General features: G+C 55.2%; 1 protein-coding gene across 3 annotated transcripts in view; it reads left to right on the top strand.

Moving 5' to 3' along the window:
• The window catches only part of SYNJ1 (synaptojanin 1), a 53,814-nt gene that overhangs the window by 35,064 nt on the left and 4,071 nt on the right, over nt 1-14,679 (top strand). For 2 of the 3 annotated variants that reach the window (XM_045578382.1, XM_045578381.1), the window contains exons 20-29: nt 104-221; nt 303-518; nt 1,854-1,932; nt 3,754-3,916; nt 5,302-5,514; nt 6,189-6,341; nt 7,089-7,127; nt 9,326-9,420; nt 10,601-10,718; nt 10,815-11,008. In XM_045578382.1, the coding sequence (XP_045434338.1) occupies nt 104-221; nt 303-518; nt 1,854-1,932; nt 3,754-3,916; nt 5,302-5,514; nt 6,189-6,341; nt 7,089-7,127; nt 9,326-9,420; nt 10,601-10,718; nt 10,815-11,008 (1,388 nt within the window). The remainder of the gene's footprint in view (nt 1-103; nt 222-302; nt 519-1,853; nt 1,933-3,753; nt 3,917-5,301; nt 5,515-6,188; nt 6,342-7,088; nt 7,128-9,325; nt 9,421-10,600; nt 10,719-10,814; nt 11,009-14,679) is intronic. The other variant, XM_045578383.1, reaches the window with a different exon arrangement.

Genomic DNA, 14,679 nt, shown 5'->3' with positions numbered 1-14,679 from the left:
ACTACAGCCTTTCTGACTGGAAGGTGCAGACCTGCGGCCTGTTGGCGAGAGCGGAGGGGCTGGGTGCGTCACGTCCTCACGCCCTCTCCCTTGTCTCCTGCAGCCGAGGACCTGGATCTGATCAACGCCAGCTTCCAGGACGGAAGCCAAATCCTCTACACGTGGACCCCGGGCACGCTGCTGCACTACGGGCGGGCCGAGCTGAAGACCTCCGACCACAGGTGCGCCGCGCATCCACGGGGCTGGCCACGGCGGGTGACGCCGTCCTCCCTGAGGCTCCTAACCTGTCTCCTCACGCTCAGGCCCGTGGTCGCCCTCATCGACGTCGACATCTTCGAGGTGCAGGCCGAGGAGAGGCAGAGCATCTACAGGGAGGTCCTGGCCGAGCAGGGCCCGCCCGACGCCACGGTGCTGGTCTCCGTCCGGAGCTCGGGGCCAGAGAGCAGCTGCTTCGATGACGCTCTGATCGACGAGCTTCTGCAGCAGTTTGCGAATTTTGGTGAAGTAATTCTCATAAGGTGAGAGAACTATTTATTGTTTGAAAGCAGCTCATGATTCCTAAATCGCGTTTTCTGTATTGGAAATGGCCTTGCCTAGGGTTTGAATAGTATTGAATGTTGTTATTTCCAAACTGTGGGAACCATGCTGTAGAAACGTTATTCAGCCTGGCTGGCGTGGCTCAGTGGCTGAGCGTTGGCCTAGGAACCAGGAGGTCAGGATTGGATGCCTGGAACCGCCGTCAGAGACAGTCGTTAGGGCGGGCGGGAGTGGCGTCTGAGTGCAGCCACAGGAAGGAGGGCGCCCTCCCCCCACTCCCCGCCAGCAGGGAAGGTCTTCCTGGGACTTTGTAGGATGGCTTCTCTCCATCTTTGAAAGGACAGGGTCCCACAGCTTCATGCCGCTGGGCCAGAGAGGCTGGTCACGTGGAGTGACTGGAATCTGTGTCGGCCTTTGCTGTAAGCTGGCAAAGGAACTGTGTACACGTTTGCTTTTATTTTAGCCTTTCCTCTTAATGTCCGTATGCATGCTTTTGGATCCTTGTTAAGGGAGGGAGAGAGAGAGAGAGAGAGTGTGTGTGTGTGTGTGTGTGTGTGTGTGTATGTACCTCAATACATGTATGTATTTTCTCATCTTTGAAAAATCTCCAAGGATTTCTGAACTTATACCGTTGGGAGTATTTCAATTCATCAAACTGTTTCTTCAGGAAAGCTGGTGGTGCTATGGTTTGCTTTGCTCCTTTTTGTGTGACGACGTTAATACATGTCAGCGGCCATCGTCAGGGCTTGTCCTGATGTCCTTCATTTTTTACTTGTGGGGTTTTGTTTCAAAATTGGAAACAATCATAGCCAAGGCCAGCCAAAGCCGTCCAAGTCCCCCGACAGTAAATGAACAGACAAGACCGGGACCTTAGGCTCTTGGGGAGGTCCGAGGTCGGTTCAGTGAACACCCCATCTTCTTTCCTGGCCAGGGGCATTGCTCAGGGGTGGTCCACGTGCCTCTCGCTGGTCTGTGGGGTCAGGAGCCTCAGACGCTGTCCTGTAACGTGCTTGCCTTGTAAGGTCACCCCTTTCCCTGGCTGGTGAGGTGGCGGAGCGGGTGAGTGGGGGTCACAGATGGCCATCACCATAGGCCACTGCTCTGGCCGCCTGTTCGCCTGTGTTTGAAAGCCAAAGCCATTTGACTTGGAATCTCTAGGGAAGAGGGCCCCCTCCAGGCCACCGCCTGCTGCACTCTCCAGCTTGTACTTCCAGCCTCCACAGGCCCGTGTTCCTTCATCACCAGAGGAGCCCTGGGCTGGTTGGGTCTGCGGTAGTGATCATGGTTTTTATTGTTGGCTGTTCTCTCTCTCGAAGGTTTGTAGAAGATAAAATGTGGGTGACGTTTCTGGAGGGAAGTTCGGCCTTGAGTGTGCTGGGCCTCAGTGGTAAAGAGGTAAGTAGCTTTCGCTGGCGCTAGGTTCTGGAATTAAGCGACCGAGGGTTATGTTTTCATACAAACGCAGCAAGATTATCTAAATGTATTTCCATTTCCGAAGGAGGAAAGACCTTAAGGAGAACTTTAATATTTATTACTTAAGTCTAGGTGTCTGACTAGTTCAGGATTATTTTGGTCTGTCCCTAGGGATATTAACCATTGATATAGATTAAGAAGAAACCATGTTTACCATCTAATTTGGTTTTTATGTAAAATGTTTTAAATTCTTAAAAAATTTTGAATTAGATATTCTGGCTCATCTATATAGTAGGAAAGATTTCTGTCAAATGAATAAAATGCTTTATTGACAAGAAAACAAGGAAGAAGATTCTCATGATTCCTAGAAACTGGCGGGGTTGCCTTAGACAGTGGTACAGGCCCCCTCTTCAAGCCCAAGGACAGTATCTCCCACAGAGAACACAGCACAGGGCCAGTCATTCCCACCGAGAACACGGCACTAGTATGATAACAGTGTGTGGTGTCAGGTGGGTACTGACTTAACGATCACTTCACAAGGTATATAAGTACCAAACCTCTGTCTGCTACACCTGAGACTAAATCCTATTGAATGTCAAGTGTAATTAAAAATTAAAAACAATAATCCCTCTGGGTGATTACCATCCCATGGAACCGCTTTAGAAATCTTAATCAGTGGAGATGTTGCTCCCCGTGATCTGACATGTCAGGTGGGGTTGTCAGTGGCCTGGAGAGTTTCCTTCTATGGAGCGCTTTCTCCATGTCTCTAGTGCTTTTGCATGTCTGAATGTATGCTCATAGGTAGGATGGACCCCAGCTTCCTCCGGTTCTATCACTTCCACTTCCTTGGAGAGAACATGTACACACATGCACACACACACACGCACACGCACATCCATTGCTGTTGCAGTAGGCCCTGGGTGTCTTGTCTGTTTCCCGGATGTAATGGTGACACACTCGTGCACCAGTGAGCAGGAAGCCCCAGGAGGCCTTTGGCTTCGCCATCGGAAAGCCCAGGAGGAGCACGTCATCCCTGCTGGTGGCGGCGCTGTCCTCGCTGTGCGCTGTGCTGTCTGAGCCTGACCCCGGGCGTCACTGTCACAGCCCCCGCTGTGTGCATCGTGACTGCCGTGTCCTCACCATCTGGAAACTTCTGACTTTTAAATGTCATTCCAGCTCTGTCGCCTGAAAACCCTTTCTCATCCCACGTGATGTGTAAGGGCGGCTTCTGTGTTGGCATTTCTTTTATTCCCTTACTGAGTTTCCTTTTGCCTTTCCCTGACTATTTAATTTTGCTTGTCTCTCCCCTCGCGGCCCCCCCCCCCCCCTTTTAGCTCTGTCCCTCACCCTCAGGTCTCGTCATCTATGTCATACTCTTAGAAAGCATCCAACTCGGGTCCCTTACAAGGCTTCAGAGTTTTGTAAAATTGTCTGTGGAGCGCGTTGGGTAATGGTTCGCTTTCCTTCTGGAACTCAGATACCTCGTTGGAGCAGGTGGCGGTTTGTACTGTCTCTTCTGTGGCTGTTTCCCCCGGCAGAGAGTGGCCATGCGGACCAAAGCCAGAGAAGCACCAAGCTCTGAGCCAGTTGTGGGCGAGCCTGCACCCGGGGGAGGCGCTGGCCACGCAGAGGGCACGGCTCTGTCCCAGGGAGAGGCCTGAGCCGGAGCAGCACAAGCTCCTCACAGGAGAGCGGGCGTGGGGCCTGGTTCGGGTCAGCGTGTGTGGAGCAGGCGTGAGCCTGTGTTCCCAGAGCGCTCATTGCCCTGCCGTGAACTGCCGTCTTCTGTCTCCCCTCACCTAGTTCCTGGGCCGGGCTGTGACCATCACTTTGAAAAGCCCCGACTGGATCAAGAATCTGGAGGAAGAAATCAGCTTAGAGAAGATTAACGTGCCCTTGCCTTCGTCCACCAGCTCCACACTGCTGGGCGAGGACGTGGAGGTGGCGGCGGACTTCGACCTGGAAGGTTTGTTGGTGGACGGGCTCGTGCTTTAGGCCACGGGACCGCAGGGACACGGAGAGCTGGCCCTGGAGGCCGTGCGAGGAACAGACCCCGGGAAGGAAAGTGCAAGGAAACCTCCAGAAACGGCAGAGCCGAGAGGAAGTGGTGGCTGAGAAAGCGCGGGACGAAATGACAACAAGAGGCAGTGGCCGGGTGTCCTTGTCGCAGAGCGGAGGCGGGAAGGCGGCAGCTTGTCCCTGAAGCAGACAGCGGAGGGGCTGGGCCTTCCTGAGAGCCACGGGGGCAGGTGCTGGGAGCGGAGGTGTGGGCTGAGGGCCGTGCAGGGTCTGCAGATGCTCCTTAAAGACGTTTGGCTCAGCCCTGGCCGGTTTGGCTGCACGGTTGGTTCAGTTCTGGTCAAGGGCATGTACCTCAGTTGCAGGCTTCATCCCCGGCCCAGACCCACTAGGGCGTGTGCAGGAGGCAACCAATTGATGTGTCTCTCTCACATTGATGCTTCTCTCTCTCTCTCGCACTCTCTCTTGCTCACTCTCACTCTTTCTCGTTCTCTTGCTCTCTATCTTCCTTCACCTCGCTCCCTCCTTTCCATTCTCTCTAGAAACCAGTGGGAAAATATCCTTGGGTGAGGATTAAAAAGGAGAGAAATGGGGAGACTGAGAAGTGGGAGGTGGCGGTCGGAGGGGTCTGGGGTCTTTTGTCTCAGAGGGCATGCAGGGCTGGGGGCGGTTGGAGTGGAGGGAGTGACTAGTGCGGAAGGACAACCTACACAGGGTGTGTAGGTTGCTGGAGGGTTGTCCCCGTGGCCTTTGATTCCCCGGAAAGATGTCAGGTACAGCGCTGCTCTGTCAGCGCACCCTGAGCCGTTCGGTGTGGAGGAAGGCGGGGCTGGAGTGGCGGAGCGGCGAGGCGGAGGGTGGGCAGTAAGTTCCGGGTGGCAGGGCTGCAGAGAAGCAGCCTTTAGCCCCTGAGGACGTGTGCTCTGCAGCTTGAATGAGGTTGCAAGGGACACCCTGCCCCCCTTTGCAGCCCTGAGGGGAGGAGACACGGAGGCCGGGGGACCAGTGCAGTTAAAGGGAAGAAAGCCGGGGGGTGGGGTGGGGGCACTGGGAGGTGGAGGGTCACAGTAGATGGTCCTCTGCCCAGTGCAATGTGGAGGCCTGGGCCAGCCCTGGCCAGCCTGTTCCCAGGCCTGCTACCCTGAGATGCGTTCCTGTCTGCGTGTCGGTGCTGATTCTAGTTCCGTACCCACACGGCTCTGCATGCCCACGTGCGTAACCGGGCAGGCTCCGTGTCAGCGAGCAGCGTTTCTTTGTGAACCTGACCCTGAAGCCAGGTGGGCACGCACGTCTGAGACCGTGAGGCAAGGGTGACCTCCCCCGTCTCCCCAGGGGACGTGGATGAGGACAACGCCGAGGTGGAGGAGGCGCTTCCCCAGCACCTGCAGCCGTCCCCTGGCTCCGGCCTCTGCGCGTCCCCCAGCTCCTCCCCGCGGACCAGCCCCTGCCAGTCGCCCACCATAGCGGACGTCCCGCTGCCCTCCCTGCCCGTCAGGCCGAGCCGGACCGCATCCAGGACTCCGGATTACCGAGTGCCCTTACAGAGTGCGTATCGTGTTCTGGGGTCTGGGGGCCTTCCCTGCGCTGAGTTCGGGTTCAGGTGGCCCAGCAGGAGACTGCGGGGCTGTATCCGGTGCAGATGGGCGGAGGCTCGCTTCGCAGGAGCGCCCTCCCTGGGAACAATACCAGACTTCGTCCTCACCCCTGTCCTGGGCCTGCCTGGTCCCGTCCTTTAAGTGACGCCTGTCCCCGTGGCAGGAGGAGCCCTGCTGGTTGCTTAGCGTTGCAGCCGCCCGTGGCCTCTGTTATATGAAACGGGAAGCGACGAAGCAAACGTTCACGTTGAAACTGTAGTCAGTCCTCCAGGGTTGGGAAGTCCATCTTTGGAAGCTGTTTCTGTCTCATGAGTAATGGCTGGCCACGCTGGCATCATCTCCCAGCCCGTTAGCATCTCTGGTTTGCCCATTGCACCCGCTAAGTAAGTTCAAGTGAAGGCAGAGAGCAAAGCAGCCTCCTGTACCCTCTCTGCGGCCAGCGGCTGCCGCAGCCACACAGCAGTGCTGTCAGGGCCGGCATCGCTGCTCCACGGCACCGGAGCGCTGTGACGGGCACGGCTGCATGTGTTACTGACACTAACATGCATGTCGTCTTACTGCAGCACAGATGCAGGCAGCACAGCCCTCGTGCTCACACCCCCTGCACCCGCTCTCCTCTCCCAGGTGCTGCTCCAGGCTCTCCCGTGGACACCCCGCCAGCTGCACAGCCCGAGAAGGACGCTCCGCAGGCCCTGGAGCCCAAGCGGCCGCCGCCTCCCCGCCCGGGGGTCCCTCCTGTGCGGCCAGCGCCCCCGCAGCGACCACCTCCGCCTTCAGGTAACAGACCGCCGTGTCCCCTGCTGGACAGAAAGCCCTGACACAACCCAAAATTTTTGCACGCATCAGGCCTCGGCTTCTAGATGTTTCTGTCTTCCTGTCCTGTTTGCTGCTTCCTCGCTGTTCTCTGCAGAATGTGGCAGGCACGGTCGTGGGTGGGCTGCCCACTAGGCTTCCATAGCCACCTCTTCGCGTCGCTGCTGCTGATGGATGCAGGGTGCTGACTTCTGTATAGTCAGACCCAGAGAACATACATGTACTGTGGAGCTTTACGTGTTTGTGTAAATATTTTCTTTTTACTTATTAAAAAAAATTTTTTTCATTGATTTTGGAGAGAGAGGGAGAGATAGAAACATCAGTGATGAGAGAGAATAATGGATCGGCTGCCTCCTGCATGCCCCTCCACTTGGGATTGAGCCTGCAACCCGGGCATGTGCCCTTGATTGGAATTGAACCTGGGACCCTTTAGTCCGGCAGTCACCAACCTTTCGGCCCTCACAGACCACAGTGGTCTGCGGATCACCAGTTGGCATCCACTGCTTTAATGCACAGGCCGGGAGGCTCACTGGGCTTTTAAATAAGCAGGTGTCGTTGCGGGCGTTACCAGAAGTGCTTGCATTAAACACCAGCTCTTGTCATACCGAGCTGCTGATCCATGGCTCCTGTGTGGTGCTGGGTCAGGGCTGGCGGATCGGGTGTCTCATGCTTTGCTCTCTTTCCTCTCCGCTGCATGTCCGGGTGGCCCAGGGGCCAGGAGTCCTGCGCCTGCCAGGAAGGAGCTTGGAGGTAACCGTCACATTTGTTATCACATGCACATGTGGCCATGGCGTTTGGAGTTTGACCCCTGAAACTGAAAGGCATTAGGTTTGTTTGATGAAAGTCAGAGTAGATGGCATTTGTTTTTTTAATGGCTCCAAACTCCCACTCGTTCCTGCTCAGTGAGGCCCAGAGCTCAGTGTTACAGTAACGGAGCCTGCACAGGCTGCCATTGCCCGGCGGAGCGGTTACTCACCGGGCCGCGGGCACCTGCCTCTGTCAGAGGCTCCCTCCCCAGCGCCGTGCTGGCCTGGGGGTCAGCCCAGGGACTGCGGGCGGTCAGTGCAGCAGCACACGCCGTGACGGCAGGGCAGCCCAGCTCCGTTTCCGGCAGGATTCAGCCTCCCGTCTGCCTGGCCTTGTCTTAACTTGTCGTGGATCTCATGCCTCCGTTTTCTAAACATCAGGACAGTTTTTATTAGCAAATGAGTCACTTTGGGTTTAAATATAGCATATTTGGTGTATGTGAAAAATCCAGAGCTCAGTGGAAGGTATATATTTGATTGCTAAATTATTTCAGCATTACAGCTGCAGAATACTGCCAGGTGGTCATTTCCCATGGACCCAGAGAAATGTTAGTTTTTCCTGTTTCAAACTCCTGCTTTTAGTTTTATTTCCTTGATAATCCTGCTTTTATTCTCCTGCTATGAGGAAAACAACCAGTAGGAAGCGAATTTTTAATGAATCTGTGAAATGGTATATCATATTACCAACTTAGAAATCCGATTTAGTTTTTTTAAGTTGCCTCTCCATCTTTCTTTGGTAGGCAGTATTTGTGCATTTTGTCCCTATAAACCAGTAACTCTTTTAAGGCAGGAAAGTTAGAGAAAGTCACTATAGGACTCTTAGAGTTTTTTAGAAATAAGGGAGCAAAATGAAGTTCTGAGAGACTCATGTAGTCTCAGAAATTTTTTTTTTTTTTTAATATATTTTATTGATTTTTTACAGAGAAGAGGAGAGAGGGATAGAGAGCCAGAAATGTCGATGAGAGAGAAACATCGACCAGCTGCCTCCCGCACACCCCCCACTGGGGATGTGCCCGCAACCAATGTACATGCCCCTGACCGGAATCGAACCTGGGACCCTTCAGTCCGCAGACCGATGCTCTACCACTGAGCCAAACCGGTTTCGGCTATAGTCTCAGAAATTTTAAAAAATTCAAACTTGAGTGTTTTGTTTGGCTGTTGAGTTCTGAAGCTCTTCCTGGTGACCGGGGGCGAGATGAGCAGTGGCAGAGGCTGTCCCCGCACACGTTCCCCTACAGCAGCCTTGCAGACAGAAGGCCTATTCCCTCTGCTCTTCCGGGGGGGAGGGCGGAGGCAGGCGTCTGGTCACTTGGTTTGTCCTGACGATAGAAGGCGCTCACCGTAGACAAAGAGCCTTTTTGCAGACGTCAGTTGGACGCAGACGCTGTGCCCGTCCGCTCTGCTGTGGCCCAAACAGCTCCGGCTCCTGCTCTTTCTCTAAGGAGCTGTGGGCCCTCCCGGTCCCAGGGCGGCTGGCCTGCGTGTGGGCCGAACACTCTCAGTCAGCCCCTCCCTTGTGGGCAGTAGGCAGACCAGCCAGCCAGGAGCGCCCCCTCTGCACCTCGCCGCCTGCTTTCCTCGTGTTCCGTGTGCCCGGGTCCAGGGCGCCTTCCTTTCCTTGCGGCTCCTGGGCCTGCCGTGCTGTTAGCATGTTTCATGTCCACTCAGGGCGTGGAGGTATCGCACAGCGCTTTTAAGAGTAGAAGCCATTGGTTCTGATGACAGTCACTGGGGCCTGATGTGTCTCATTTAACATTTCCTTTCAAAAGAGTCAGCCTGAGCTCTGCCTCCCGCGGCAGGTGCTAGTGAGGAGGCCATGGGCTGTTACGGACACCCCACAGGCTCCTCCCAGCCCGCTACCAGCAGGACGCCGAGCATGCGGTCTGTGTGCTCAGGAGCCCTCGGGGGCATTCAGGACTGATGACCTTCACCGTTAGCCAAAGCCACGTGCTGTCACCGGCCCGGCCATGTGCTGCGCTGCTCACTTACCCCTGGTCTTTCTCTCCCGCTGCAAGCCCCCCACAGCCCCAGGACGGCGCGGAGAGAGAGCCTAGGGAAAGGCACCTGGCTGAGCCCTCTCCTCAGCGGAGCTGTGACGAGACAGGTGTCCGTGACGCTTTCTTGTTTCTGCTTTAACCTCAGATGCGCGTGGGATGCCTGTGCCAGGCCGCAGCCAGCCTTCCCCTCCAGCAGGACTCATGGGGCCAGCACCCGCTGGACACGGCGCTGCCAGACCGGTAGGCAGCACCTGCCAGGGCGGGCGGTCTGGGTTCCAGGTCCCAGTTTGCTTCCAGCCACGAGGGTCACTGTCAAGACCTCTGCTCTGAGGGAGTGTGCCAGGCCGCTCTCCTCCTCCTCCCTGAGGCTAATGAGGGTGTGGCCCTTCAGTGAGAGGTGTTACCGTCCCTCATGCACTAAGACTTCAGGGGAAGGAGTCGTGTTGGAGCTGGCTCTCACGGTGGCAGAGCGGGCAGGGCTGTCCCCGTGCGCGCATCAGCCTTCCCTTGTTCGCGCAGTTGTCCATCATTCACCCGAGAAAATGCTCCTGGGTGGGAGGCATGCAAAGGAGAAGGAAGGGAGTGGACAGTGGTCAGTGGCATGGGCTGGTCAGTGGCCCGGCCTGCAGGAGCCCTCGGCGGAGAGCGGGAACCAGGACCTGTTACAATAACTAGAAGTTAACAAGCCACATCTCATTTCTAATCAGACTCCTCATAAAACCGCTAAGCTGGAGAAGGCCGTCTTTTATCCTGTAGCGCTGTTTACCATCCACCTAACATCGCTCTCATTCTGTGGGACTCCCTGCCCGCTCTCCTGTGCGCAGAACGATGGCAGATGGCTCTGCACTGACTCTGCCACACTCCTCCCGCCCACCTCAGATCAGTGTAATATTCTCGGTGAGGATGTAAGAGAGCTGTTTCTCACCAGTGCCTGCCGTAGACCTACCTGGCCAGCTCCAGTGGTCCCGGGAGCTCTTCCTTCTGAGCTGGAACGGGTTTGAGAAGCCCCTTCCTCAGCGGTCTGCGCCTGCCCCGCCTGGGCCTGGCCTGTGGGAGGGGCCGCCCTGCGCTGTTCCCTGTGGCTGGCCCAGCTTTCTTCTCTGGCTGCGGCTTGCGGTCTTGAGAAGCGCAGCCATGCCTGCTCTCCACTCAAAATAGAGACGAGAAGCATGTCTACCCCCGAGGGGCACTTTGCAGATGAAGTGCCTCCATGAGCTCCATCCACACAGCGCCGGCCCGTCGTTAACGGGAAGCACAAATGCAGACTGTAAACGAGGTGGCTGTAACTCGCCAGCCCGCCCAGACGGGTGCAGGAAGGAGGGGAGGAGAGGAAGGAGAGGCGTGCAGAGGCGGTGGTCCAGTCACACCTGCTGAGAGCAGCGAGTGTCTGAGCTGAGGCATGTGCTTCCTTCCCCTGCAGATCATCCCGCCCCGCGCCGGGGTCATCAGCGCCCCGCAGAGCCTGGCCCGGGCGTCCGCCGCGTCTGCCGGGAGGCTGGCTGCCGAGAGCCAGGGCGGAGCCTCCGAGGTCCCCAGAGGTAGGCCCGGCCCCAGACCTACCAGAGCCCCGAGCCTCGGGTAAAGAGGCTCAGCACGGCTCCCAGGAAGCACTGACTCGGAACTTGACTTTCTAGGTTCACCTCTTCTTCCTGAGCCCCTGAAACCGCAGGCCACCCCGCCGGCTCCCAAGATGCAGGAGCCCCTGGTCCCAACAGCAGCCCCGCTGCCTCAGGCCGCCCCCCCGCCCGGCCTGGAGACGCCGCCCCAGCCCCCGCCGCGGAGCAGGTCCTCCCACAGCCTGCCCTCCGAACCCCCCGCGCAGCCGCAGGTGAGTCCGCCGTCCTGAGCAGGCGTGCCTCGGGCAGGGGGGCCTCGCCCCTTAGGAACGACTTCAGCCAGTGTGTTACGTCTGAGGCCGTCCAGGACAGCGGTGTCAGGTTTGCCGTGTGGTTTAACCTGTGGCTCAGATCGAGTTTCTCAGCGTGAGCCTGAGTGGTGCTTCAGGGACCTTCCAGGGGCTTGTTGGCTTTTACGGTGTCTGTGTCTGTTAATGCACAGGTGACTGTGGGGGGTGAGTACATCAGGGCGGGAGGCAGGAGCGGGCTCCCGTACTGCTTTCACAGCCCGTGGATTCGTTTGGGCTTTCGCTCCTGGAGAGAGACGTCGGAGCAGCCCACCCTGGCGTGGGTTAATGTCTCGTAAGAATACTCCTGCTGCTGCTGCTGCCGCCCGGGCTCCTGGGGAGCCTGGGTCCCAGGGAGCTGAGGCAGTCGTCCTGTTGGGGTTTAGGTGGCGGGTGTGGCAGCAGGCCTCGTCACCAAGGCAACCCCATCCAACTCTGCCCCGCGTATAGCAGTGCCCTTGCCCGGCGCTGGAATGGATGAGAGCAGTACAGGGACGCGCGTGTGCCCCAGGGGTGGCATCTGCAGGACAGCCGGCATGTCCATCTCAGTTACTCTGACGTGGAGCCGCCACGTGAGTTGGATTGTGTGTTTTTATTTGGGTGCTGTTTTACTTGGTTTTTGTTACATCTTTTCAGCAAAATTACTAGAATAAAACTTGTTTAGTAAGTAACGTTTTTGTTATGTGGGCTTATATTTCATTTTATCCTAAAGCTGGGAAAGACCATCAAGACCAAAGAAATGTGTCAAGTTTTAAGTCTGCTGTTAAAGCTTGGGAGGGACTGAAGTCCAGAACTGGTCCGTACTGGCAGTGTCCCTGCAGCAGAGTTATGGTTGTGTTTGCACTAATGTTTACAGATGTCTGAGTGTGTCCACCTAATTGGCAGAAGTTAAGTTTATGCTTCTATGTAGTGAAAAAAACACTGAAGAGAATGTGACTCTTAAGATTGTAAACACTGCCAGCAGCTAGCGTACTCGACCATGGGTCACGTGTGTGAAAGCTGAAGCAGGACATACCAAGAGAGTAGCATGCTCTTACGCTAGTTAACGCTCCACGTGGCCGAAGCTTTTTGTTCAGAAAACGGAGGGTGCTGCGGCCCTGGAGCGCTGTCCGAGCCTCCGGTGGCCACGGTGCTCTCCGCCTCCGGGGAGAGCACTGTGCCTTGCTTCACTCCAGCTCGGCGGTGAGCTGGCCTTGTCTCAGGACCGAGAGCACACGGCCCCAGAGCGACGTCAACTCCCTCCCGGGGCTCCGGGGCCGTGAAGGCTCTTCGACAGTGACAGTAGGTCCGTGTTCGCGCCCTCGGGTGCCGGGGCACGGCCTCTGCATGCCAGGGCCTGTGGCGGGTAGAGCTGGCCTCTCTCTGACCCAGTTTTGCTCACGGTCGCAGAGCCTGGCCACATGTGGTGAGGACTCGCTGCTCCGGAAAACGCCCGGGAGCGCCAGCTCCGCAGAAGGTGGTCTGAGACAAAAGGATAGGAGGCTGAGGCCATTTTCTGGGTCCTCGTCATGGCTCTGAGCCTAGTTTCCAGTGGCGTTGGCATGGCCGTGGCCGTGACCGTGGTTGGTGGCAGGCAGCATGTGCTCAGTGGGGCCTGGTAGATGGCGTTCTGGAATCTTGTATTCGGTTCCTCAGAAATTACCCAAGGTGTTGGTTTTAAGTTCTAAGTGTCCTTTCTGCCTCAGTGTTTGATGTCTAACTCCTGTGGACACTATATACACACACACTTTCTTTTACGTTTCTGATAATGAAAGTGTATTTTATTATCAATGAATGAGACATATATAGATGTCTTTTTAAATGTCTTAATTGATTTTTAGAGAGAGGCAGGGAGAGGGGGAGAGAGAGAAACATTGATGTCACTGAGGGGGTGCCTACCGTCCTGAGCATGTGCCCTGACCCCGGTCATCGAACCGGTGGCCTTTCAGTGCCTGGGGCAGTGCTCAGCCAGCTGAGCCACACCTTGGGGCCCAGGGTCCTGCTCTGTGTAGCCGGTCCCTGTGGAGGCTCACACAGGGTCCAGGGCCTCCCGGGAGGAACATGCTGAAGGGGAAAGAGGGAGAAGTGCTTTACCTCGTGTTCCTTTTGAACTTTGAGCCATAAGAATAATGCCTGTTCGAGACATAATGAACATCTATAACTTCAAAACCTTCTGCAGTGGCCATAAGTTTAAAAGGATGAGATTTGAGATTTTTAAATACAACATATTTGATATTTTGATAATATGAAATAGCCTTAGCATTGAACATTTAGTAACTTTTATGCTTTATTAATTCTGCCCCAAATCTGCAAAGTATTTGAAACATAAAAGGTGTGGCTCAGTGTCAACCTAGGAACCAGGAGGTCAGGGTTCCATTCCCGGTCAGGGCACAGGCCCGGGTTGCGGGCTCCATCCCCAGTGGGGGGCGTGCAGGAGGCAGCCGGTCAATGGTTCTCTCTCATCACTGAATCCGGGGAGCGGGGGGTAAGGGGAGGTGGGAATGCAAACATTTCACCCATGATGCGCTGCTTAGAATATTTTAGAGCTTTGATAACCTACTTGGATTATTATTTTGGAGTAAACTTGAAACACGTTGGTTAGTAATCCACCGCAGATAAAACTGAACTGTGAGCCCTAACCCAGCAACACATTTTTTGTTCAAAATGACAAGTAAGTTGGAACTGTTGCTTGAATGGGCGCTGGGGGCGCCTCGCGGGGCAGAGCGGCCCGGTGCCTCCTAACTCTCTCCTCTGCTGTCTGTTCCTCTCTCCAAGCAGGAGCGGCCGTCAGGGTAACAGGTATCGGATTGTTTCTCAACTCCTATCTGCTTCTCTTTCGTCTGTCGCAGCTCATAGGTGGATGTATGGGTCTTCTGCCTCATACATCTAAGTCCCACCCATTCTTAAGCCACCTGTCACATTAATAAACTCTGTTCTCATGTCATCAAACCTGCTTTTTTTTCTTAGTATGTTGAATTTTTAGAAACCATCTTAGTTCTTGTTTATGCTTTATGATATTTTGCTCTGTGTTTCTTTTTTATTTTTTTATTTTTTTATTTATTTTTTTAAAAAATATATATTTTATTGATTTTATACAGAGAGGAAGGGAGAGAGATAGAGAGTTAGAAACATCGATGAGAGAGAATCATCGATCAGCTGCCTCTTGCACACCCCCTCCTGGGGATGTGCCCGCAACCAAGGTACATGCCCTTGAGCGGAATCGAACCCGGGACCCTTCAGTCCCCAAGCCGACGCTCTATCCATTGAGCCAAACCGGTCCCGGCTGTGTTTCTTTTTTAATTAAAATTAACAAAACTAAAACTTACAACTTCAATAAGGTAAGTTTTATGTATATGAAAGTCTATTTGGCAAAACTAAATTGGTTCTTGGCATAATTAATCCTTTTCTTGAGTTTCTTTTGGGAAAATGTTTTCAGATAATTGTAGCTGCAGGTGGTTTTTAGTGAGGAAGCCTCGGGGGTCAGGAAGATGGAAGTCAGTTCCCATCAGGGCCGTTCAAAGGTCTCCATGCCTTCCTCCGAAAACACCGCCGCCTGCGCCCGGCCCTTCACTTCTCCTCATGCGGCGTCTGCGTGTGGACTGTTGTCACCATGGAGA

Source organism: Pipistrellus kuhlii, unplaced genomic scaffold, assembly GCF_014108245.1.
Source record: "Pipistrellus kuhlii isolate mPipKuh1 unplaced genomic scaffold, mPipKuh1.p scaffold_m20_p_99, whole genome shotgun sequence".
In the NCBI taxonomy this organism is placed as follows: Eukaryota; Metazoa; Chordata; class Mammalia; order Chiroptera; family Vespertilionidae; genus Pipistrellus; species Pipistrellus kuhlii.
The sequence above is the reverse complement of the archived record's forward strand: the minus strand, read 5'-3'. Positions and strand labels throughout refer to the sequence as shown.